General features: G+C 36.2%; 1 protein-coding gene across 8 annotated transcripts in view; it reads left to right on the top strand.

The window, feature by feature from the left end:
* Rnf180 (ring finger protein 180) overlaps positions 1 to 27,823 on the top strand; it is a 183,381-nt gene that overhangs the window by 28,743 nt on the left and 126,815 nt on the right. For 7 of the 8 annotated variants that reach the window (XM_074077412.1, XM_074077414.1, XM_074077413.1 and 4 more), the window contains 3 exons: positions 9,508 to 9,603; positions 11,227 to 12,183; positions 16,062 to 16,097. In XM_074077412.1, coding sequence (XP_073933513.1) covers positions 9,508 to 9,603; positions 11,227 to 12,183; positions 16,062 to 16,097 — 1,089 coding nt within the window. Of the gene's footprint in view, positions 1 to 1,212; positions 1,292 to 9,507; positions 9,604 to 11,226; positions 12,184 to 16,061; positions 16,098 to 27,823 lie in introns of all 8 variants that reach the window. The other variant, XM_074077417.1, reaches the window with a different exon arrangement.

The following is a 27,823-nucleotide window of genomic DNA, read 5'->3' as shown; positions in this document are numbered from 1 at the left end:
CATCACAGAAAAGCAAACTGAGGCACAGAGTCTTAAATAATTTGCCCAAGTTCACCCTGCAACTAGTTAGTATGTGCAGTGGGACTGGGCAGTGAAGCTGCAGAGCCAGTTTTAACCACCACACTCTTTGCTGCCTTTTTTCCTCCTCAGGATGTCATGGAATTTCACGCACTCTCAGTAGAGTGGCAGGTTCTCTAATTTACCTGGAGAACTCTCATTGATTCATTCATTCATTCAGCCAGCATTTAATCTTTGAGAACATTTCAAGACTGCTCTAGGAAATACTGAGAGATGTAGTGGGAGCAATACAGAATAAAAAAACATTCCAGCCCTCTAGGAGCATTAAAGTTTAGTTGAAAATAGGCCAACCAGTGTAGCCTGATTTGATGAGTGCTATAGTAAGTTTATAATTAAATATGTAAATGTTTTCTTTCTGAGCTTTTTCCAAATGAAATTTCACTGTAGGTAGGTATTCTGGAAATTGCTGTTAACTTAGTATCACTATGTGGGTGTGTGGCTTTAGTTTATTTTTACTTTTTAAATAGTGTTCCAGTGTATGGATTGATCACCATTCATTCTGCCATTGATAGACATTTGAATTACATCTAGTTGTTTTGCCCTTACAAATAGGGCTCCTATGAGCTTGTTTGTCCGTGTGTCTTGGCACACCACAGGTGAAGTTGTGGCATCGTAGGGCATGAGCTCATTCAACTTTGCTGGACAATGCTGAGTTGCTTTCAGATGAAAGACTCAGCAGCAGTCTGAGCATTGCTGTGATTTCATATCTTCAGCCAGCATTTAAAGTCTTGTTTCCAAAAGCCATTTATATTTCCTTCAAAAAGGCTTTCTTTTTTTGTCTGTTTTTAATTAGGCTGCTATGAATTTTGGAGTTTTTGTATATTCTAAATATTAATACTTTGTTGGTTATCGTATTTTAAATATCTTTTCCTGCTTTATAAACACATTTCATCCTTGTAGTATCTTATATTTTTTTAAATTATGTCTTTTGAGACAGACTTTCAATACCTTTGCCCAGGCTGGCCTTAGACACTGGATCCTCTTGCCTCTGCCTCCTGAGTAGCTGGTATTATCGACATGTGCCACCATGCCTGGGTCTTGCAGTATCTTTTCATAAACAGACATTTCACATATACAGACACTTCATGATATAATTCAGATGAATTTTTAAATCTTTTTATTTATGTTTTGTAGGTTTTTTTACTTTATTTCTTCTATTCCCTGAGGAGAAATTTTTTTCCTTCTCTTCTACTTGCTGCCAGAGTTGAGACAGGCAAGTTTCCTTGTGTGTCCTTTTGAGCAATGGATTTATTTCTTATTAATATACTGAGGTTACAGCCCAGTGTTACGTAGAGGATTCCTCCTTAGGTTCTCTCTACCTAGAGCAAGGCCTGGGCTTTATCTCCTGTCTTGCACACTCCATGCAGACACAAGAGAGCTCTCAGAGAAACATGGGGGATCAAGACACTGGGGAAACTATATTGAGAGTGGTTGAGTCCAGAAGCAGACTTCTTTGGCTCTGACCTTTGCCAGGAAATGGAAGTTTCCTCTCTTAACTTCTCAGCCCTCACAAAACTGGGAAATAGCACTAGTATTGTCATGACCATGCTACATAATAACCAAGTATCTCCAAAACCAAGCATGCTACAAGAAATAGCACAGATGCGGCCATCTTTCTGCTATTATATTATATGGGTTTATCTTTGGTGGAAACTGAGTTGTATGTGAAAATTGAGCTGTAAGGGAATCTGGGACATTTAAGCTTTAATTTCTCAACCACTGGAGATAGTAAGGCATGAGACCAGGGATTTCAAAGAGTCTTGAGATAATCTACAGTGTCCACAGGGAGAAAGAGGAGCTTCCACCCTGCCTTTAGGCCTGAGTTACATGAAGTATAGATAAGAACCAAAACCAAAAGCAAAATAACTCCTAAAAAATGTCAAACTGAAAGAACAGAAAGTGTCTCCATTTGTACAATCTGTGGCAGGGAATGGTGTCCTCAGTTTTAGTTTTGTTATAGTTTGGACATGTCAGGTTTACATGACCTATAGAATATTTGAATATGTTAGGAAACTGGCTCTTTCTATGGATATGGGATTCAGACCAGAGATCTGAACTAAAAGTGTAGATTTGGGAGTCATCAGCATATAAACAGTGAGTGAATCTATGAGTATAGCAAGACCACCATGCAGTGTGTGGATGGAGCACGAGAGAAGAGGACCTAGAAACATTTATAAAATAAGCAGAAAAGAAAATAATTGCAAAGGAGGAAAAAGGAGCACTGAAAAGAAATACCATTGAATACCCAGTATTAATGGGAGTCAAGAGAAAAGAATTGGTATTTAGTGTCGAAGTTGTAAGGAGTTCTAGAAACCAGATACTGCCTTGACTGATGTTGTACATTACCTGATTCTAGAGAAGGCTATTCTGAGAAAGTTGCTCCCTACATGTGTGCAGTGGTGGCTATGCATAGCGCCCTGTGTAAAGACCCTGAATGAGAGTTAAAGGCATGCATTGCTTTTAGCAAAGAAATGTTCATTATAGTTGGGTGGGTATCAAATTCCAGCATGCTGAGGAAACAGAACTGAGGAATGGTCCAACACTTATGGTAAAGTCCTTTAATTATTGGGTGTGACTCTGTCTGTCAGGTTGTGAAGTATTTCATCTTTATAACACCACTGCCAGTACAGTGCCTGCCATGAATATGATTGATGAATGTTGAATTAATTATTAGGTCATCTACCTCCTTTACCTTTTTAAAGATAATTTGCTCATTTTATCTCTGGCTTTATTATTATAGTGGTATCTTTCCTTTAGTGGCTATAGTAATGAAATAAATATTTTACTGTTTATTACATTTCTGATGTTTTATTTCCATTTCTCTAATGTCAGCATATATTTTATAGTCCTATGACAAGAAACAGCATAGATAAAACCATCACTTCTGATTTTGTGCCCCACCCCCAAAAACTTCATATGCTGAAGCTGCAGTGTGTATATCTGGAGATGGGATTTTTAGAAGGCCATTAAGGTTAAGAAGTCATAAGGATGAGGCTCTAATCCAATAGGCCTAGTTTTATAAGAAGAGAGAGATTATATAAGAGTACAACAAAAAGAAAGCTGTCTGCAAGGTTGAAAGAAAGCTCTCACCAGAACTGGAATATGCTAGCACCCTGACCTCAGATTTTCAATCTCTAGAACAGTGAGAAAATATATTCCTGTTGTTGAAGTCCCTCAGCCTGAACAATTTTATTATGAGCAGACTAAGATATCACAGGTCCTGTTATAGGCACTGAAAATTCAAAGATGAGCTGAAAAGAGATGATCAATCCTTATGAAGTTCTCAGGATTTATGGCTTAATAACAATATTATATCACACTGGGATAACTGCAATTATAAACCAGTTATAGTTATAAGAAACGTATTAGTAACTTAATGCTAAAATTGAAATTTTTAATATTTATAATATTTATCAATCATAGAAATACTAGATATTGGTTAATCATGTAAGTATCCAATTTTTATCCAGCAAAAGAAAACATAAAGAGAGCCATGAGAGTAGGACATGGAGTGCTGGACCTATCTATACAGGGAAGGCTTTTCTGAAGAAGTGACTAAGTAGAGATGGGATGGATGAATGTAAGAAGGTGGTACAGGAAAGTAGAACATTTTAAGCTCAGGACAAGCATATCCAATGTCCCTGTGCTGAGTTCATAGAGCTAAAAGAGGTTGCTGGGGTTAGAGGTGAGAGATCAATGCAGGTTGGCAAGCTGTAAGGCTACAAAGATAGGTACTGGTAGATCAATTATGGTCTTGCAAGTCAAATTAAAAACTTTGATCTTTATTCTAAGAGCTGAGAAGTCATTTAGAGGAAGTCAGAAGACCTTTGAATTTTAAAACTATCATTTTGGTTAAAGTGTGAAGGTGCATTAGAAAGGTGACGAGGGTGGATGCAGGGGCTTGTCTGCTGTTAAGTCTTTTTTTCATTCATTCTGACCTTTTGATTAAAAATTTTTTCACCATTGAAGTATTTTGTCAAAGTACAAAAAGAAAAACCAGGCAGTATAATAGAATTTTGATTCTTTTACATTTGCAACGCTTTAAAATGTAATTAATAATTATAATCTAAATTATATTCTTGTTACATATTTTTCCCTGTGGTGTTTACAGATACAGTAGTTAAATAATATTGACTCATTTTTAACAAATTAGCTAAGGGACTATCATTGCTTACATTGGAAATGCTAAGTTTTAAACATCTTTCAAAAATATTATTTAATACTATTAAATTATAATTTTTTACATTCAACCTTACTAGTTAATTAAAAATCTTAACTGTCATGCAGTAATAAAAATTTAAATTAAATGATATTCATTGAACACAGCAACTGAAGACATTTTCTATCCTTAAGAAAAAATAGTGGTGCATTAGTACCCCCTGCTGTTTGAACAAATTATTTCACTTACAAATATTTTGTCAACATTTTCCTGACCTCATTATGTGAAATTGGCTGTTTGTTTCTTTCACTTCTTTCCTCTTTCTCCCACATGAAAATTCTGAGACAAGAAAAATATACCTCATAAGGATCTTTTATCCTGGTGGAAGAATTTTTCTAATTTTTCCCACAGAGATAGCCACAATTTTAAAGGCTTTAAAGTCCTCAAATCAGGTTGCTTCTAGTTTGCTCATTCATCTTAAAATATGTCTGTTAAAACTTGCTTTTGGGTGGGAGGTATAGCTCAATGATGGGGCACTTGCTTATCACTGGACTCCATCCCCAGCATTGCAAACAAACAAAACTGTTTGGTGTTTGCATTTGTGTGATTTTTTAAAATTAAGTGACTTGAGACACATGAATTTAAATTTGATGATCGATATGTCCCATTTTACCTATTAATTTATATTGTAAGCAAATATCACAAGTATCATATATATATATTTCTTTTTTCTAAGACTGTGTATATGTAAATATAGGTGAAGTAGTTGGCAGTCTCGTTTATGATTGAAGCTTCTGTGTTTATCCCGGTCTTTTTTTGCCTGAGCTCCATATCTAAGTTTTTAGAAATGGAAGCAGAAAACTATACACTTAATCCAGTATGTTTCTCTTAACAGTATCAATTGCTGCAACTTATTTTCCTCTCTTTTTCTTTTGTTGTATGGTACTGGGGTTTGAACTCAGGGCCTTAAGCTTGCTAGGCAGGTGCTCTACCACTTGAGCCACTCTGCCAGCCCTTTTTTGTGTTGGGTATTTTTGAGATAGGGTCTTATGAACTATTTCCCAACCATGACCCTCCTGATCTCTGCCTCTTGAGTAGCTAGGATTACAGGTGTGAGCTACCAGCACCCAGCTTTCTTATTTTCTCTAGCTGGCATAAAAGTATACTTTAACTTTCAACTTTTTGAGAAAAATGTTTGCTTTATATTAATAATTCTGAAATAAAGGAGAATGGGCTGAGGTGTCAAAGAGCAGGAAGGGCTGTAGGATTTTCTCTAGATCCTTCTCTATATAAATTAGTGTGGTATTTTAGAATAATTCCAAAATAAGTTATGCCTCAGTTTTAAGTTTGGTTTTTATAAGCTTTGGGAAGAATAGCAGCATAATGAGTTAACACATACTCAGGCTAGAGATGTGAGAAAGTTTATTGCCCTAAAAAGTGTAGGAGGTAACAGTGGAAACTGACTGCTTGAAGACATGAGTTCTGAACCAGACTGACTAGATGGAAGTCTTGCTTTGTGGCTTACTATGTGCCTTTGACAAGTTGCTTGAAAGTTATTTAATTTCTCTTGTTTCAGTGTCCCTATCTGTAAGATGGGGAAAAATGCTGGGGCATAATAAACACAATATAAATGTTATTTTATGTATGTGTTAGTAAAAATCAGAAGAGTAAGTGTTGTAAAATTTCCTTCGCTTATCTACACCTCAGCTAAAGTTTATATTCATGAAGCAGTTAAAGAATTTATGGTGGATAGTATGGTTTCTTAGTGTTATGATCAGTGTTTTATAAGTAGGATGAATAGCTCAAGGGGCTGAATACCTGCTTAGCAATCATGAAGTCCTGAGTCCCATTTCCAGTCCCAACAACAACAAAAAAAAAACAGAAGAAGATTAATCCTTCAAAAATTTTGTCCATACTTCCATTTTGTTTCTGAGGCAGACTATTTAGATAAATGTACACTGTTTCTGTTGGGTCACTTCAAATAGATTTCCCAAGGTTCTTTTAAAAAATAGATTTTTGTACTTCATTTAAATTACTTGTAATGGATCTTGGCTTACATAGAACCAAACTGCTGAGCATTCAGATTTTTAAATGAAAAATTTTTAACAGTACAGAAAGTGAAAACAAGCATGCTGTTATAAATGCAAAGAATAAGTCTTCAGTAGTTATAAGAAATAATTTGAAAACTAAGAGGATGAGGAAAGGTAAAGATTACAGTGAAAAATAAAAACAGTTGACATATAATGGGTGTCTTTCATTCACCTGGCATTTATTAAGTGCCTGTACGGCACTGTCTTATGATCCCAGGGTAAAAAGGACTAAGTGCATTCCATAAGGAGCTTAGCAACTAGTGAGTTGGACTGGGTATTAAAGCAAGAAATGGCTGCGCTGTTTAGATTAGGGATTTTCAGGAGATGAAAGATTACTTCCAGCATGAAAAACAGGGCATGTGTCGTAAGCATAAACAAAATGAAATTATATTTTAGTTATTAGGATGTGTAGACGATAAATTGCAGTCATCCTTGGGAATCTGTGGAGAATTGGTTCCACACCCCCAATAGATCCCTAAAGCCTCAGATTCATGAGTATTTTATATAAAATGGCATAATATTTGCATGTAACCCATGCAGTCCATTTGTGTACTTTGAATCTGGATTACATGTAATACCTATATAGTGTACATGTTACATAAACGGTTGATATACGGTATTGTTAAGGAACAATCACACTATTGGGGATAATAACTGCACACTTCAGTGAATGTGCAGCTTTTCTCTGAATATTTTTGATCAGTAGTTGGATAAATCCCTGCATGTAGAACCACAGGCACAGAGAATTATTGATTTGGAAACTAATGGTGTATTTAGAAAATATTTTTTCTTCCAGCCTTCGTGCTTGCAAACAGGTGCTCTACTGCTTGAGCCAGCTTCCTGTCAGTTCATAGAGTGAAAATTTGTAGACCCACAAGAGATCTCAAACCAGTTAGCAGTTACCTAGTTATTTACAAGTGAAGACACTGAGACCCACAGAGGCAAATTAACTGGCCTAAGGTTACACACATAGTAAGGGGACACATATCTTCAACCTGGTCTGCTCAGCATTTTTCTGCCATATTGAGAAGCCATTTTTTTGCTATTATTATATATCACATTAATTTCTAAAATACTTCAGAAAGCCAGTGACCTCTCTATTTAAATTTTTATTGGCCTTGTACAGCTGAAGTTTAGTCAAGGCTTTTTTAGCTGCCTATATCATTATTCTTATATGGGAGAGAAAATATCGTTTGCTCCCCCCATCTAAGTTCATGGCCAAGGACCCCATAGCAAAAGATATTTCAACAAGGGAAAATCATATTGATTTATGTAATATGATTTTTATGTGACATAGGAGCCTTCATAGGGAAATGAAAATCCAAAGACACAGTTAAACCTGGGTATTTTTATGTTACATTTGATGGGGAGCAGACAGTCATGAGAAAATATGATAGGTTTCAGGAAATAAGTTCTTAATGGAAATAAACTGGAGGAACTTAGCATCCTTCATTTGTTCAGATTATCTTCTGTGGCCCTTTGTGTTGATGTAGAAGGGTGTCCTTTCCACCAGACATAGCAGGGCACCTTTCACATGACAGTATCATGACCTAATTTAGAGGATGTCAAAAAGAAATCTGCCTGCCCTCTGTTTTACCTGCTTCAAGAGAAAAGAGCAGGAAGAAGCCAGAGAGACCTACCCCTTCTGCTGTTTTTTAGTTTGCTAAGGTAGCATGTTTTAGGGTAGTGTGTCCTAAGCCCTGCCATTTTTCTCCCTCAGCCTTCTGCATGTTTGTTGAACATTCTGAGAGAGAGAGAGCACAGCAACTTTACTTTGTCCGTAGTAGAACCCAGATAGAATCAGAGATGAAGGCTGAGGAAAATTATCATGAATGGCATTATTTTATCTCACACCCAGAAAAAAAAAAAAGAATAGGGCTGTATTTGTCCACTCAGTAGTTTGCTGCTAAATTTTAAATTTTGCTTGAAAATTAAAACCACATGAAGATTCCACCTCACCCCTGTTAGAATAGCCATCATTAGCAACACCACCACCAACAGGTGTTGGCGGGGATGCGGGGAAAAAGGAACCCTCTTACACTGTTGGTGGGAATGTAAACTAGTACAACCACTCTGGAAAAAAATTTGGAGGCTACTTAAAAAGCTAAACATTGATCTACCATTTGATCCAGCAATACCACTCTTGGGGATATACCCAAAAGACTGTGACACAGGTTACTCCAGAAGCATCTGCACACCCATGTTTATTGCGGCACTATTTACAATAGCCAAGTTATGGAAACAGCCAAGATGCCCCACCACTGATGAATGGATTAAGAAAATGTGGTATCTATACACAATGGAATTTTATGCAGCCATGAAGAAGAATGAAATGTTATCATTTGCTGGTAAATGGATGGAATTGGAGAACATCATTCTGAGTGAGGTTAGCCTGGCCCAAAAAACCAAAAATCATATGTTCTCCCTCATATGCGGACATTAGATCAAGGGCAAACACAACAAGGGGATTGGACTTTGAGCACATGATAAAAGCGAGTGCACACAAGGGAGATATGAGGATAGGTAAGACACCTAAAAAATTAGCTAGCATTTGTTGCCCTCAACGCAGAGAAACTAAAGCAGATACCTTAAAAGCAACTGAGGCCAATAGGAGAAGGGGACCAGGAACTAGAGAAAAGGTTAGATCAAAAAGAATTAACCTAGAAGGTAACACACATGCACAGGAAATCAATGCGAGTCAACTCCCTGTATAGCTATCCTTATCACAACTAGCAAAAACCCTTGTTCCTTCCTATTATTGCTTATACTCTCTCTTCAACAAAATTAGAGGTAAGGGCAAAATAGTTTCTGCTGGGTATTGAGGGGTTGGGGGGGAGAGGGAGGGGGTGAAGTGGGTGGTCAGGGAGGGGGTGGGGGCAGGGGGGAGAAATGACCCAAGCATTGTATGCACACATGAATAATAAAAAAATAAAATAAAATAAAATAAATTTTGCTTGATAAATTCACTAAATTGGACAGGGGTTGATTTTATTTTAAATCACAGATACTTCCTGAAAAAAAAAATTTTTGTTCTTTGTGGGTTTATTTTTGGTGATGGGAGCAAGGGAAGGAGAGCTGTGTATATTTTCTAGTTAAAATTGAATTTGAATTTTACTTAAGTATGAAAATTGTGAAATAAATTCTGTAGTGAGTACTAACACCATTTGTTATACATAATAGGATAGACATGATTCAGTTGATGCTGAAAATATCTGCCATGTGTGGCACATGAATATCGAGGCCCTTCCAGAATGGATAAGCTGTCTAATACAAAAGGTAGGTTTTTTAGTTTTGGAGTAAAACAGGAACATACAGCTGTCAGAGTATTTTTGTCCTCCTTTTAGAGCTGCTTTTCTTAAGTAAGGTGTTTTATGATACGTGAGAAGTTGTGTTACTCTTGATTACACATGCAGACTTCTTCATTTCTATCATTGATTTTATTATTATTAATTATCATTACTCTTATTCTCTGTCTCAGAATTTAAGCTTCATATATCCCCTTCCTTGAATGTTCTTCTCACAGATACCTGCTTTGTTCCCCCATTTTCATAGTTCTTTATTGTCAGTGTCATGTTGCCTGACCAACCTATCAGTTGTCCCTCCAATTATGCCTCTTCACCCCGCCTTTCTCCTTTCTCTGATTTATACCCCTATCTATATTCTAGAGACTTATTCACACTATTAGTAATACACACTATTAGTTAATATACACAAGTATAAATATATGACATAAAATTTGTAAGTATACGCATACAAAAAACATTCACCCTCTCCCCACACACATAACAGTTTACTTATCTTGTTAATTGCTTATTCCCCAATAGAATACAAGCTCCATAAAGTCAAGAAGTTTTGTATTTTGGTTGTTACTGTAGCTTCAGTACCTAGAATAGTACCTGTTAAGTGAATGAAATACCTCCTATGTATCATCTGTATATATACACGCATACCCCTATATAGACATACACAAATGCACATACACATATAAAATAAGATGGATAATTAATGACTTATTGGTATAATCAAAGTGAAAATGATCTTTCATGAAGTATTGGAAGAATAAGAACTCCTCTTGTTAATAAATTATTTTCACAATGCAAACTACCTGGCTTAGAAAAGTGTAAGTAAAATTATTTCTGGAAAAATATAATTACATTTCTCTACTGGGTAGCCTACTTTTTTTCTTAAAAAAAAACCTAACATTTGATAGCTATCCCTTGCATCCATCTTTACATTGTAATGAGTTCCTGGGAGAAAGCCAGTGCACTGCTTATAAGTGTCCTGAATTTTACAAAATATATTAGGACACTAAAGATATCCCAATACCTTTGTGGAAAAGATAATTTTAAAGCAAGTGCCTTTATTTTTTTAACCCAAGTATAGAAAATACACTATCCAGTGCATGCAATCAATATCTCTTGGTTGTATGTAAAAACCCAGAAAGAGCTTTATTCTGTTGGTTGGGTAAAGCTCCCTCCCCCGTGCTTGGTATGCAGGAAGGGTATCAAAACAGACACTTTTCCGTGAGATTTTACTTGCAAATTAAGCTCTGTAGACTGATTTGCTTCCTGGTTGCACAGAGTATTTTTCTTTTCATTAGTTTACACTGTATCCATATTCAACCTATTGTTTAGAGACTGTCTTGGAATTCTTCCTCTGCTGTGGATGGGCATGATTTGCAGTGTGTTATTCTAGAACTCTGTAGCCTTATCTCTCTTTATTAGAGTGCTTGTTTCTACTTGCTGTTCTGTGTACTAATCAGAAAAGGGGAGAGCTAGCCTTTTTTGTAGCATAGAGAACTTTCATGTAGTTGGCTTTTTTCTTTTCTTTTTTCACTTGCATTCTCTTTGATTACTTTACAATGAAAGCATTGTCTTTATTTTCTTTTATTACCTGTAGGCACAGTGGACAGTTGGAAAACTGAATTGCCCTTTCTGTGGGGCCCGTTTAGGGGGCTTTAATTTTGTCAGCACTCCAAAATGTTCCTGTGGCCAGCTTGCAGCTGTGCACCTCTCCAAGAGCCGGACCGATCATCAACCAACACAGGCAAGTGGACTAATGAGACCATCGCTGAAATACATGTCACATCCTGGAGTTCAGTCAGGTTGTGACAAGGAAACTCTGCTGACAGGTAGTGGCTCCCAAAACAGAAACCACAGGCTTTTAAATATGGCCCAAAATAATAATGGCCTTGGAAGATTAACAGAAGCACTCTGCCTGGAGGTACGGTCAACATATTTTGAGATGAAGAATGAAAAATGGCTCTTCAAAACATTAGATCCAAAATACCAGCTTTTTGTTCCTCAGCTTGTGACTGGCAGATGCACCACGAGAGCTTTTCATAGAAAATCACATAGTTTGGATCTGAACATCAGTGAGAAGCTGACTCTATTACCCACTTTATATGAAATACATAGCAAGATTACTGCCTATCCCCGGCTAAATGAAACACAGCCTACTGACCTTTCGGGCTTGCCTTCACAGTCTAGTAAAAATAGCTGTTCCTTTCACAATCCATCTAGCTTTGATCCTAATATGCTGCTTCAAAGATTTTCCGTGGCTCCCTGTGAGACCCAGACACAAAGAGGAGAATTTCAGTGTGGTCTGGAAGCTTCTTCAGTGTACTCCAATCATGCCAATACTAGCAATCTGACTTTCCTGATGGATCTGCCCTCAGCTGGGAGGAGCATGCTGGAGGCCTCAGACCAAGAAGACCACCTCTCCCCGCTGGACTTCCTGCACTCAGCTAGTTTTTCATTGGGCACTATTAACCAGACGCTGAATAAGAGAGAAAGGAACAAGTTGAGGAATCTAAGAAGGAAACAACGAAGGCATGAAAGGTGGCTACAAACGCAGGTAAATCTTTTCTTAATGAGTGTGCTAAAAATTCCGTATTCATAAATATTGGGGTTTGGGAAATGAAGCTAACTGAATACCTGTATTATAAAACCTTTGTTTTAATTTTTGAAATGATATTTCTCAATAGGTACACTTAATAATCATGCAGCCCTGTTACATCTGGCAATGTGTAGCCCTGTTTTTATGCTTCAAATATATCTAGAAAAAGCCTCTTTTGGACAGTTTTCCCCAATTCTGCTAATATTTTAGAGGAACATTCACCTCATGATATTAAGACTGGAAGGTTTGTCACAAATTTGTAAATTTTTAAAATTTACTATGTGATTTTTACTTCAGGTTGAATTTTTAAAAATGTGTCTATAAATCTAATCAGGCAACAGTCATGCACTTTTAAAAAAATTTATCTTCCTGGATATTTTCAAGAACCCTTATTTAATTATGTGCTTACATGATCCAGATGTGATTGATTATGCTAAATTGTAACAACTATCGAAAGGATAACTTACCCGTCCTGCAATTTTGTAGGAGTGTTTGCTTCTCTGTTATTTGAACAACATGTGTGTCCCCTGCTAATGTGCCTCAACGTCTTGTGTGTGAAAGGATTGAACACACAGTGAGGTGCAGGGAAACCAGTCAAAGCCAATCGACGAAGTGCTATGAAAATTTGGAAGTTTGAGGACTGGGATATTTCCACATAAACTTATTTTTTGCAAATTTCCTTTATTACTGCTTATTACTTATCTATGGTAATTCTTATTAATTAGTATGTTGAATATTAACAATGTCTAGAGAACTAAAATGTATAAAGTCATAATTTCATATAATAGTTCACTCTTTTAAAGACAGTTAAATGAACTCATTATGGCTTATGATCCTAGCCATAAACGCAATAAAATAAAATTAGTGCAGTGAGTGCTTCAGACAGAGTTAGGTAGGTTTTTCATCTTTTATTTACATAGTATAACTCATAGAGATAACTTTAACTCTGTTTATTGTATTTTTGACTAATAATAATATTCTAGTTTGTTTATTCATAAGTGATAGTATAATGTGATATCAAGGTACTTTATAGAAGTAAGTTTTAGCGTTATTATACTTCGTAGCATAATTTATTGAATCTGTAAAATTCAAAATGTTTATTAAGAATTTCACTTATACCTAAATAAATTAGAGATGATCATATGTTAAGTGAATATTCAGGAAAAATACCTTAATAACTATGTGGAGTGCTCTGAAATTGTTATTTTGCAAATAGAAATTTAAAAGAAGTATCAAAATTATATTTACTGTATACTGATAATATATGCAAATAACATCTTTGCAATTTAAAAAATTTAACTCTTAGGACCTTCTGAAAACCTCAGCTCTGTTATCGATCATTTTACAGCATAGGAATGTTCTATTTACATAGTTCAGAGCAAAACAAGAGCTCTAGGGTTTTTTGGTATAGATGAATTTATTTTTATTCATTCACACACATATATTTAAATTGATCAGAATTAATGATTTTTAGTTAGACCTGTGCCAGGGCACAGTCCTAATAGGTTTGATTGGTTGCATCAGAGTTACAAGCAAACAAATGCCCACTGTCTCTCTAGCAGACAATTTAAAAGATTAGAGAAACAAAGAAACTTTGTGAGTTGGAGATACAAGTACACACTCTTGTGAGAGCGAGAAGGAATAATAGTAATTTTTAAGAGTCAGTTGGAGGTGTGGCTCAAGTGACAGAGTGCTTGCCCCAGTATCACACACACACACACACACACACACACAAAATGTAATCTAGTTCAAGCAAAAAGGACAAATCCTAGCAAGAGTTAATGTCTAAAATAAATGGCACAGTTATGTGCCTTATTTTATGCTAAATAAAGATTCATTCTGTAAACATTTTTCAAATGCCTGTTTGGCATACAAAGGCTTTAGGTAATGGTTTCAGTGCAGATTCGGCCTGTTTTTTATTTTATTTTATTTTATTTTGGTGGTGCTGGGGCTGCAATCCATGGCCTTGCACGTGGTAGGTAAGTTCTCTACCACTGAGACATATCCCCAGCCCCAGATTCTGCTCTTTTTTAATGAGGAAGACAAGCCCACAGAGATAAAGAAGCTATTATTATTGATGATAATTTTTATGTTTTAGCATATTTTCTTAATTAAAACAAAAATCTGGTTACTTGGATACCTGTTTTTTCATCACTGAGTTTTTGGAGGTCCTCGTGTATTCTGGACATCATTCCTTGCTGGTGCAGTTTGCAGATGTTTTCTGCCATTCTGTAGGCTCTTTATCCTGTTGACTGTTTCCTTTGCTGTAAAGAAGACTTTCAGTTTGATGTAATCCTGTCTGCCCATTTTTCTTTTGTTTCCTCTGCTTTTGAGGTCTTATCCAAACAGTCTTTACTCCTGCCTGTGTCTTGAAGCATCTTTCTTGTTTTCTTTTAATAGTTCAAGTCTTTCATTTAAGTCTAATACACTTTGAGTTGATTTTTGTTACAAATGAGAGATAGGAGTCTAGTTTCAATTCTTCTACATATGGATATCCAGTTTTCCTAGCAGCATGTATTAAAAAAAAAAAAACCCTGATCTTTCCCAGTGTGTGTTCTTAGCACCTTTGTTGAAGTTCATTTGGCTCTAAATGCATGAGCTTACTTCTTGCCTCTGTATGCTCTCTGTTGGTCTGTGTTGTCTGTTCTTATGCCAATACCTATTGTTTTGATTACTATAGCTTTGTAGTATATTTTTAATTCAGGTTATATAATGCCCCCTGCTTTGTTCTTTTTGCTCAATATTGCTTTTGCTATTTGAGTTTTTTATTTTTTGCCTATTTGGTTTTTTCATGTGTGATTCCATATAAATTTTAAGATTGTGTTTTCTATATCTGTGAAGAATGTTATGGTAGTTGGACACGCATTGAATTGACATTTTAACAACAATTATTCCAGTCCATGGACACAGGATGTCTTTCCATTTTTTGTATCACTTTCAACTTATTTCGTCAGTGTTTTTATAGTTTTAATTGCGGGGTTATTATTAATGATAATGTTTAAATTTCAAATAGTTAGGAAATCTCAATTTCTAAATTTTACTTGACCTTTAAAATGAATTTTTACATAAGCTGGAAATCTTTCAGTGGCATATACCATGATAAAAAGTGAATTTTTAAAGCTTAGAGATGTAAATAAGGCTGACGTTGGGTCTGAACTACGGCCAGCTCTCGGTGTTAGGTTAATTAAGCATCAGTGTTGGGGAAGGGAATAGCACTGAGTCACATGTAGCCAGCAAACCTCACTTTTATTCAACATGGGTCTTTTTTCATGATGTACTGGGATTTAAACTCAGGGCCCTGTGTTTGATGCTCTAACATTTATTTGAGTCATCCCCCCAGACCTTCTTTTTTCTTAATTACCATGGAATAAAATTTATTTATTCTTGGCATATAGATACAATGTAAACACATGTCTAGATTCATGTAATGCCACCACAGTGGGGACACAGTCCTTCATGCTGTACACCTTTAAAATCATGCCTCTGTCTGCCCTTAATCCCGGAAAAATCGTTGTTCTGTTCTTCATTAATTTTGTCATTTTGATAATGTTATAAAATAGTATAATGTTATAAAAATAGAATCATAGGGTATATAATCTTTTGAGACTGCTTTCTTTTCTCAGAAAAATTGCCTATGAGATTTAGTGATTTTTGTACATTTATATATAGTTCTTTTTTAATGTCCAGTTGTATTCCATTTTATGAATTAACCATGGTCTCTCTATTCAGCTGTAGAAGGACAGGTAGGTTGCTTCAGATTTTAGCAATTACAAATAGAACTGCTATAAACATTCATGTATGTATTTTTGTGTGAACCTTCATTTTCATTTCTCTAGGGTAAACACTCAGGAGTGGGATTGCTGGATCATATGGTAAGTGTGTATTTAATTATGTAAGAAACTGTCCAGTTGTTTTTCCAGAATAGTGGTACCATTTGTATTTGAAGCAGCAATGCATGAGATTTCCAATTGCTGTGAAAGCAAATGCCTGGTATTTTTTATTTTAGTCATTCAAATACTACACATATTTAGTGGTATCATTGTATGGTTTCAATGTACATTTCCCTAATGATGTTGAGTATATTTCATGATTATTTTCAATGAAGTGTCTATTCAAAGCTTTTGTACACTTTTAATTGGATTATTTTCTTCTTATTCAGTTTTGAAAATTCTTTATATATTTTGTATACAAGTCCTGCAGTAGATATTTGATCTGTAAATTTTTCCTCTCAGTTCATAGCTTGTCTTTTATTCTTTTGACAATTTTCTTTTTCTGGAAGAGCAAACATTCAATTTTGAAGATGTCCAAATTTTCAACAAAAGTTTATTGTGTTGTGCTTTTAATGTTATATCTAAGAACTACTCTATAACTTAGGTTGTAAAGACTTTCTCCTGTGGTTACTTCTAAGTTTTATAGTTTTATGTTTTGCACTCAGAATTATGATTTATTTTGATTTTTTTTAAATATGAGTTTTAAGTCAAGACCCATTATGTTTCATAGAAATGCCCAATTGCTCAAGCACCGTTTCATGAAAACATTGACCTTTCTCAAAGGAAATGCTTTTGCAACTTTGGCAAAAATCAATGAGGTGTATATTTCTGGGCTGTTTCATTCATTTTATTCTTATCTCTATCTTTTTGCCAGTGGCCCTTTTTCTTACTGGAGCTTTATCATTAGTCATAAAACAGGATACTGTAAATCCTCCAACTTCATTGTTATTTTTCAAAATTGTTTTAGCTACTCTAGTTCCTCTGATTTTCTAAATTTTATTTGAAAATCACATATAACTCATACTGGAAATATATATTTGGTTGTTTGTGAATCAGAATTATACTAATGTTCCAAACATTGAAGAGTTAGTCCATATTATTCTCCTTCTCCTCAAGCAGAAAATTAATGGTTTATTGAAATGAAAGCTTCAGGAATGAAAATGTGACATTTTAATTTAATGATACATATTTTTGATGGTTTTACTGTGCATGGAAATATAGCCATCAAGTGGTCTTTTTAGGAAAAGATACAATTAATAAGAGTAAAAGAACATCATAACCATCAATCATGTACCGACATAGATCAGTGTTATTGTTCACTCTACTTTGTCTCAAATTATTATTTCACTATAAGTTTACTGCTTTCTTCACTTGTGAATGAAAAAATCATTTAGGACTTGCTCAATAGTTGATACTTCTAATTTGCTTCAACCTTCCAGGAAGTCATCATTTAGTAGCATAATGAGCTATCACTATACAGTCAATTTAAATAATTAATTAAATGTATTAGCCAGTCACCAGTAACTCATGCCTGTAATCCTAACTCCTTGGGAGGCTGAGATCAGGAGGGTCACAGTTTGAGGTCAGCCCAGGCAAATAGTTCATGAGACCCTAACGCCAAAATAACCAGAGCAAAATGGACTGGAGGTGTGGTTCAAGTGATGGAGAACTTTGCAAGTGTGAAGCCTGGAATTCAAACCCCAGTCCCACTAAAAAAAAAAGAAAAAGGAATAGGTATGGTGTATAATTAGAAAGAATTGACACCCTTACCTTCAGTAATTATATACATCTAAAATTTCTAATGCTTAGCGTACTACTTTGTACAGGAATTTTATAGAAATAAATGGTTTTTAATTTTAAGATAGTTTTAAGTTTATAGAAAAGTTTTGAAAATAATGCAAGAGTTTAATGTATTGCCCCACACTCAGTCTCCCCTCGTAATATATTACGTTAGTGCAGCTCATGAGCCAATATTTGATGTGTTATTATTAAAGTCCTACATTATTCAGATTTCCTTAGTTTTGCCTAATGTTCCTTTTGTGATCTGGTATCTCATCCAGGATGCTACATTACATTTAGTTCCCTGTCTCATTTGGCTGTTACAGTTTCTCACTTCCCTTGTTTTTGATGACCTTGACTGTCTTGAAAAGTACAAAGCTAAGTATTTTACAGAATGACCCTTACCTGGAATTTGTTAGAGGTTTGTCTCAGAATTAGACTAGTGAAATGGGTTGTGTAATGTGTTCCCCAAACCATCTCACGTTCAGTGATTTGCTAAGAGGACTCATAGCATTCAGCCTGTCATCACATTCACAGCTATGTTTTGTTTCAGTGAAAGGAGACAAACCAAGATAAGCAAAAGGAAAGAGTGCCTGGGACAAATCTTCAGGACACCAGGCACAGGCTTCCAGGAGTGCTCTCCCCATGGAGTTGCAGGGAATGTACTTATTTCCCTCAGGAATATGTTGTGACACATGTGAAATGCTGTGTGCAGGGACATTTATGAACTCCACCCCTAAAGTTTTTATTGGCTGATCATGATCATGGAGGTACCTTTTGCCTAGCACATACCAAAATTTCAAACTCCCAAAAGGAAAGCAGGTGTCCAGCATAAAGCACATTGTTTGTATAAACAATTTAGGCATGGTGAGCAACTCATTAATGAGGATGGTTGCAGCCCACTCCAAAGTTAAGCTCCTGAATGACACCCCAGGGCCAACCTTGTAGTGCAAATAGGCCTGCTGAGTTAACTCCTCTTTGCTTATAGATTTTGGGAAGGAAGATTACAGAGATCAAATGTCATTCTCATCACATAAGTATATATCATCAATATGACTTATCATCGTTGATTTTAACACAAGAATGTTTTCATGAATGAGAGGAAAACATAATAATTATCATATATCCCTTATAAAGTTTCCTGTTGCTACTGTAATAAATTACACAAATGTAGCCTAAAACAGCACAATTTTATCATCTTACAGTTGTGGAGGTCACAAGTTTGAAAATTGTCTTATGGAACTAAAATCAAGATGTTGGCAGGGTGCATTACTTGTAGAGGCTCTAGGGCTGAATCTTCTCCTTGCTTTTTCCAGCTTCTGGCTTATGTCCTCGTGTTGCCCCCTTCCAGCAGTGGCATCACTCCAACCCCTGGTTCTTTCTCACATCTCTCTGATTCTTTTAAGGGTCCTTATCATTACACTGGTGCCCCTAAGTTAATCCAAGGCCATTTCAAGGCCCTTAACTTAATCATAACGGCAAAGTCCCATTTGCCATGTAATGTAACATTCACAAGATCCAGAAATTAGGACATGGACATCTAAATGTGGATAGTTACATGGACACAGACAATGATGCTGGTAGCCAGAATCATTATTGTGCCTACCTCACCCAACTGTATGTCCTGAAGGCCAAATAATTTTCTAACACCATTTTATGAGAAAATTTATCTCTATTTTACAGACATGGAAACTGAGGTTTAGAGAAGTTGAATAACTGCCATATGTCCACAAAACTAAGTGTTTATGGTCTTAACCATTAATCTATAGATTGATGAAAGGTTTTTGTATTATATTTTTCCTTGATGATTGAGTAAAACATTTTACTATCATATACCTTTAGTCTTCATTCATTCTTTCCTTTATTTAATCAATGTTCATTTAATGGTTTACTCTTTGTCAGAAACTGGGCTTAGTACTGGGGATACAGCAATGAATGAAATACCAAGGTTCCTTCATCAGTGGGGAAGAAACATGTATTCCAGAGTTCACGTTCTTATGCATTTTCAAAAATGCCATATTAAGAGAATTTTGGCTGGCATTGTACTTATATGGGATTGTTTTGGCCAAGACCTTGGGATGCAACTGATGGTCTTAGAGCAGTCACAAGAATCAAGATTGATTGGGAGAGGATAGGAAGAATATTCAAAGGTAAGGAAGATGATTAAAGAGAAGAAGAGGAAAATGGTTAGCTGACGAATTATGATGCACTTGTGAGAAATTTAGATATGATTCTGAGGATGCCATGTAGCTGCTGGAGAGTTCTGAGAAGCACTGAGCCCAGAATGCAGCTGGAGGTCAGTAAATGGTTACTCATTGGAGAAACTGAACAAATAAATGATGTATCCAATGTTTCAGGCATGGTAAATGATTTAAGAGTAGAGGCTAACAGTGGTTCTTAACCCTGGCTGCTTTCTGAAATCCCCTCAGAAACTTTAAAATATACCAGTGGTCTAGGTTGTATCATATTATGCTTCAGGTAGTTGAGGCTGTGTGTGGGTGGCTGAATGGGAGCATAGGTATCTATTAAAAGATAGTATAAATATTTATGTCCAAGTAACATTTTGTATATTCAGATAACTTTCCTTAGCCTGGAATTGAGAAAATGTGAGTTGTGATTAAGAACAAGGGGCAACAGAAGAGAGGATGGGTGATGGTAAGAGTTGATGACAGCAAGAGTTAGCAATTAATGAACTTCACTTTATTCTAGTTACAGTATGAAGTGTTTCACTTATATTACCTGATTTAAATGAGCCATTAGGTCACTGGAACATAGGGAAGCTCTGGGAAGGTCAGGCTTTCCCAGAGATAGGAGCACAGATCTCCTCAGGCACTGGGGCTGGGAGAGGTAGAACAAAGATGCACACTGTCTTCCCCAAGTGCTGTGGTTTGAATGTGTCCCTTCCAAAATCCAGCTATTGCCAGTGAGGTAGTAGTATTAAAGAGATGGAGCCTTGAAAAGGTGATTAGGTCATGAGGGCTTCTCCTCATCAATGGGACTAAGGTCCTTATAAAAGAGACTATTTGACCTTCCATCTTCTGCCATATGAGGACACGGCAAGAAAGCCCTCATCAGACCCAATGCCAGCACCTTCATCATCGATCTCCCAGCCTCCAAAACTTGAGGTAATCATTTTTTATTCTTCATAAATTACATGGTGTCAGATACTCTGTTATAGCATCATAAACAGATTAAGACACTAAGTTACGTGTAAGGCTAACTCATTTGGGAATGAGAAAAATCAGAATTGTCAGTGAGCTAATCCTAAAGTGACACAAACAGAAAACTGAAATCTATGCCGTAAGATGGAGCTTACTGCTAGCTGTGTTTGATGAGCAGAATTAGGTAACTGCTTCAACTCTTTTGATCTTGTGTGCACTGGGAAAAGTGTTTCTCCTTTTCGTTCTAAACCTCCACGTTTGGCTTCATTTACCAAAGCAACCAAGAAAAAAATGAAAAAAATGCCCATCTGTTTTATTCCCTCATTGCCACATTTCTGTCTTTATATACTTTTAAAACTATAGCCACTTCCCGACGTGTCCCTTGCTTGTTCAAACCACCTTAAAACTTGTCCCATGCTGAGATGCTAGTCTCTCCTACTCTTCTCAAACATGAAGGCTCCTCAGTCAGCAATGTGTGCCCCCAAGCTGGAGAGGTGCCTAGAAGACTCAATTTTACTTGGTGTGGTCAACTGTTACTAGTATCTCCTAGACTTTCTTTTACAGAATAATTTTAAAGTTCATTTTTAATCTTAGAAATAGTATAGCAGTGTTATAAAAAGTATAGAAAAGTGAAAAACATTTTTAAAAGTAAATCATTGATGTGCCAAATTTAAGAGAGTGGTTATCTATTAAGGGAAAGGTAAATGTGATCTCAGTGGCTATATAGAGGGCTGCAACCTATTAATAATGCTTTGTTTCTTAAACTGGGTAATATCACCACAGATGGTGTCTTTCTATTCTATTTTGTATGTCTCTGGTATTTTATAAAACATTGAAGAATGAGTTACAAATCATACTATTCTGATAATATCATGCCCCTTTATTCAGTACTTTGTGCAAAATCTTAGATCACTCACCTTTGTTCTCCCTTTCTGTAAAGAAGGGAAACACAGGTGATACAGGCAAGTATTTTTTTACCTGAGAGGCTCAGATTTTTAACAATGCTTTTCTAGTATACCCACAGAATAAATGCCTAATAATAATTTATGACCAAAATTTTTCACTAAAAATAATTATGTATCAGTGTTACATTAAAATAATGTAATTCAGCTCTTAAATTCTGTGCTTTTATGATCCTCTGTAGTTAGGTTATCTTGTAAAGGTGAAATCTAACACCAGAGGGCACCAAATTTCCTCTTGGAGCAAACCAAAACTCATTTCTTTCCATCAATGAATTTCAAATACTGGGGTAGAATACGGAATGGTATACTTTTAGTCTCTTGACAGATGAAAAAATAAAGAGATTTTGTGCTTTGTGAGAAAAGAGTTTGCAAAATCATAGTAAGACTTCACCTTGCTGCCATTCAGCTAAGAATCTCTCAGTGCTTGTGCTAACCTGGGAGGGCATTTGTTTGTTCAGAGGGAATTAAAACAACTAACCTGGATTAATGCTTGGGACAATTTATTTTTAAGGTCCTGTAAATACATCACCCATTCTGATTTTAAGTTTCAGGAATCATGTAAAGTTTTCTGAAAGTAGGCATGTCCTCTAAGTTCAGGATAAAATTAACAAGTGTTGTATTTTAAGTGTGGAGTAGAATGCTGAGAGAAGAGTGAAGTGAGGTAAGGTCACAGGCAATCAGGGGGAGCCATTTATCCTTGATGACCAGAAGAGTTTATCAACTTGGATTTGATAAACCATCCCTCCTCAATTCTTGACTAAAAGCATGTTTAAAACAGTTACCAGTACACCAGCCAGTGACTTCATTAATTATACTTTTTGTACAGTAGAACATTTAAAGATTTAAGGTCAAAAATGTGCTCAAAAATTAGTTTTGTTGGAGTAAAATCAAGGTGTTGACAGGGCTACATTCCTTACTGGAGACTGTCAGGGAAAATCTGTTCTCTTGCTTTTTCAGGTTTCTAGTCTGTCAGCGTCTTTGCTCGTGGCACCTTCCATCTTCAAAGCCCATTGGAGTCCTTTCCATGATACCACACTCTGATTCTGATTTTTCTGTTCATTCTTCCTTATTGAAGTCCCCCCTCAATTAATCCATGATAATCTCTTTGTTTTAAAGTAAACTGATTAGCAACCTCAATTCTGTCTTAAATCTTAATTCCCCACTTCCTTTTAACATTATCACAGGTTGCATAGATTAGGATGTGGGCAATTTTTGGTGGGGTGTTGTCGGGGGGAGGGGGCTGCCTGCCAAATGGTCTTGGTGGAATCTTTAAATCAGGTTAGTCTTGAAAGAGAACAGGTAAATGTTTATAGGTCTTAATGGTTTCTAGACAAATGGATATTTTCACTGATCTTTAACATTTCCACATTCCTCCTTTCTCTGTGTTTTCATAATTCATTAATTATGTATTCACCATTAACATCAAAATTTTACAGAAATGATTAGATTAGTCCATTGAGTCTTGACTAAGTAGGATGGAGGGCAATGAAGTTTGGGCAGAGGAGCTGTGTCAGGAATGATAAGAGGCATAAGACTTTTGTGGACCATGTAAGAGCAAGTGCCACTTAGGTAAAAGGTATAGGACTGAAAATAACACTAACTTACTAAAGCTCTGAGTGAAGAAGCATTAGATAATAAACCACATATTCTTTGTACATAAACAATTCCCAAGCAGCACAAGGTTATTCCAAGTCTTCCAGATTAGTAGAGTTCATTTCAGTCAATAGAAATAACATACACAGACCAGAGGTGTATAATGATAAAGAAGTTAGCTCTTGTTTGGAGTGCCCATGTTTCATTTTTTGTACTTTTAGATAAACCAAGTCCTTAAAGGCCAGTTTTTCTAATATTGTTTTGAACCAAATAAGAAGAAAGACACCACCAAAAAAGATGTCACAAAAATAGATATCTTAAAGAACTCTCATTCAGTTAATTCATTAGTTATATAGGTCCCAAATCAGTATGCTAAATATAGAAGCTATTACTTTGAGTTAGTCTTTAAACTAATCAGTAATAGTTTAGCTAATAGTGTATGTTATAATATGTTCAAGAGTTACTGCTTACTTATAAGTGAACTGTTGAATTCTCTCTGCTAGCAGGTACTGGAGCAGTTCCTTACTTTCATGCAGTGCCACCATCTAGCCTAAGTTGGATAAATATATTCATTATTGGGGTTAACCTAAAGAGGAAAGAAAAAGTAAAGCAATGTCTCAGCTCACCCAAGAAAGCAAAACATCTTTATAACCACAAGAATCCCTCTGTTTATTGAGCTTTGTTTTATTGGACTTCAGAGATTTAAAAAAATTTCTAACAAATTGAAGGTTTGTGGCAACTCAGATAAAGAGTATCTAAGCCATTTATCCAATAGCATGTATTCACTTCATGCTTCTGTGTCATAGGTTGGTAACTCCTGCAACACTTAAAACTTTTCATTACTATTGTATCTTTTATGATGATCTGTGATCTTTGATGTCACAGTTGTAATTGTTTCAAAAATCATGAACCATACCCACATAAAACGGTGAACTAAATCAGTGAGTGTTGTATGTGTTATGACTGCTCCACCCTGTTTCTGTCTTTGTCCTCATGTTTCCCTCTTCTCTGAGACACAACAATATTGAGGTTGGGCCAGTCAATTACAGTGGCTTCTAAGTATTCAAGGGAAAGAAAGAGCCCACATCTCTTTAAACCAAAGGCTAGAAATGATTAAAGAGGAATGTTGAGAGTTTAGATAGACTGAAAGCTAGGCCTCTTGTGCCAGTTAGCTAAGTTGTGAATGCAAAGGAAAGGTTCTTTTCTTTTTTTACTTACCTTCCTTCCTTCCTTCTTTACTTTTCCTTCCTTCCTTCTTTTCTCTTCCTTTCTTCCTTCCTTCCTCCTTTTCCCTTCCTTCCTTCTTTTCTCTTCCTTCCTCCTTTTCTCTTCCTTCCTTCCTTCTTTTCCCTCCCTTCTTTCCTTCTTTTCTCTTCCTTCCTTCTTTTCCCTTCCTCCCTTCCTCCCTCCCTCCCTTCCTTCCTTTCTCCCTCCCTCCTTCCCTCCGTTCCTTTCCTTCCTTCTGTACTGGGGTTTGAAGTTAGGACCTTGAGGTTGGTAGGTAGGAGCTCTACCACTTGACCCACATCCCCAGTCCTTTTGCTTTTGTCTTCAGATAGGCTGCTCTTTCACAGGCCAGCCTCGTACCACAGTCCTCCTCCCTTGACCTCTTGGCATTATAGGCATGTACCATCACAGTTGGCTTGTTCTTTGAGATAGGGTTTTGCTAACTTTTGCCTGGGCTGGCCTTGAACCAGTCTTTCTGTCTCTACCTCCCAAGTAGCTGGGATGACAGGCATGTGCTACTATGCCCAACTAAGAAAAAGTTCTTAAAGTAAACTAAAAGTGCTACCCCAGTAAACACATGAATGATAAGAAAGCAAACAGCCTGACTGCCAATGTGGAAAAACTTTTGGTAGTCTGTACAGAAAGTCAAACCAGCCACAAAATTCCTTTAAGCAAAAGCCAAATTCAAAGGAAGGCTCTAACTCTCTTTAATTCTATGAAGACTGAGAGAAGTAAGGAAACCACAAAAGAAAAGCTTGAAGCTAGCAGAGGTTGATTCCTGAAGTTTCAGGACAGAAACCACTCCATGACATAAATGTGCAAGGTGAAGTTCCACGTGCTGGGTTAGGAGCTGCAGCAAATTATCTAGAAGCTCTGGCTAAGCTCATTGATGAAGGTGGCAACCCTAAGCCAGAGATTTTTCAATGTGGACAAAACAGCATTATGTTTAAAGAAGATGTCTAGGAGTTTCATATCTAGAGAGACTTTTCACTGGCTTCAAAGGACAGGCTGACTCTCTTGTGAGAGGCTAATGCAGCTGGAAACTTTTAAGTCAAAGTAATGCTTGTTGACCATACCAAAACTGCCAGGGCTCTTAAGAATTATACTAAATCTACTCTGCCTGTGCTCAGTAAATGGAACAACAAAGCCTAGATGACAGTACATCTGTTCACAATGTGTTTTACTGAATATTTATGCCTACTTTTGAGACCTGCTCAGAAAAAATAGCTTCCTTTCAAAACACATTACTGTTCATTGACAATGCACCTGGTCACACAGGAACTCTGATGGAGATGTACAATGAAATTTGTGATATTATGCCTGATACCATAATATCCGTTCTGTATCTCATAGATGAAGGAGTAATTTTAAATTTCAAATCTTTCTTTTTCTTTTTTAAAAGGAGCATTATTTTTAGATAATAGCTGTACGGGGGGATATGTCATGACATATACTGATATGTTTACAGTATATATTATTAGGTTCACCTCCTTCATTGTTCTTCCTCATACCTCTCCCCCTTAGAACAATTTCAACAGGTTTCATTATCCTGCTTTCATATACAAATACAAAATACAACCACCACACTTGTCCTTCACTTTTCCATTTGCACTCCCCGCCCCCTGTTTACCTACCCCTGGAAAGGACCTGTTGTACCTTCCCGTCCTTCATTGTTTTTAAGTGTATATTGATAATCCAAGAGGATTTTGCCTTGGCCTTTTAGCCATGTATGTATCATGCTTTAATCAGATTAATTCCCTCATTATCTATTCTTTCTCTGTTGTCATGCTTCCCTATTACTGAACAGCTTACAGCACATTGGGCCCTAGGCCAAACTCTAACCCTAACCCTAACCTTAACTCAAACCCTAATCTAAAACCTAACTCTAATAGGGCCCTAACCCTATTAACTTCATACACAGATGCAGTGTTTCAATACTTTTCATTCTCTAATATTCTTTCCCTTTCCTGCCTCCCACAGTCCCCTCAGACAGACCCACTGATACAATCATGTTCTCTCATATATATATATATACACACACACACATATCTACATACATGTATGTGTATATAATATCATAGATGTATTTATGTGTACATTTATCTTACAGGTCTAGCCTCCACATATGAGAAAAAGCATGTAACCATTGACCTTTTGGGCCTGACTTACTTCACTTGACATGATGCTCTCCAGTTCCATCTATTTACCTCATACATTTTGTAGGCAACAGTTGTCATACATAGTGATAGATCTGAGCAAAGTCAACTGAAAATCCTTATAAAGGATTCACCATTTTAGATTCCATTGAGAACATTGCCTGATTCATGGGAGGAGGTTAAGAAAAAAATCAACATGGACAGGAGTTTGGAAGAACTTGATTCTAACACTCATAAATGACCTTGAGGGTTTCAAGATAAAAGTGGAAGAACTAACTGAAAACGTGGTAGAGAATTAGCAAGAGAATTGGGGAATTAAAAGTGAGGCCTGCAGATGTGACTGAATTAATGCAATCTCATGACAAAACTTTAATGGATAGGGAGTTTCTTCTTATGCATGAGTGAGGTCGTTTCTTGTGACATCATCTATTCCTGCTGTCTCCTCCACTGATAGCAAAGAATTTAGAGCACTTCATAAACTCAGTTGACAAAGCAGTGGCAGGGTTTAAGAGTATCGGCTGCAGTTGTTAAAGAAACTCTGCCGTGGATAAAATGCTGTTGAACAACATCATGTGTCACAGATAAATCTTTTGTAAATGGAAGTCAGTCAATGTGGAAAACTTTATTGTTGTCTTTTTCACTGTTGCCTTATTCTAAGAAATTACTGTAGTCACTCACACCTTCAGTAATCACCATCCTGATCAGTCAGCAGGCATCATTACCCTCTACCAACAAAAAGATTACGACTTGCTGAAAGCTCAGGTGACTGTTAGTATTAACAATAAACTATTTTTAAACTGTTTTAAATTTCTATGATTGATACATCAGCCATTCATATATATAATATCTGTCATATGTAATAAATGTATGTGAAATACATGTTTTTATCCATGGTTCCTGGATCATAAACGTCACAGCCTTTGTTATTTCTTAAGTGAATAGAACAGTAA

The sequence above is a fragment of the Castor canadensis genome, chromosome 6 (assembly GCF_047511655.1).
Source record: "Castor canadensis chromosome 6, mCasCan1.hap1v2, whole genome shotgun sequence".
NCBI classification, from domain to species: domain Eukaryota; kingdom Metazoa; phylum Chordata; class Mammalia; order Rodentia; family Castoridae; genus Castor; species Castor canadensis.
This window is presented reverse-complemented; position numbering and strand designations above follow the sequence as displayed.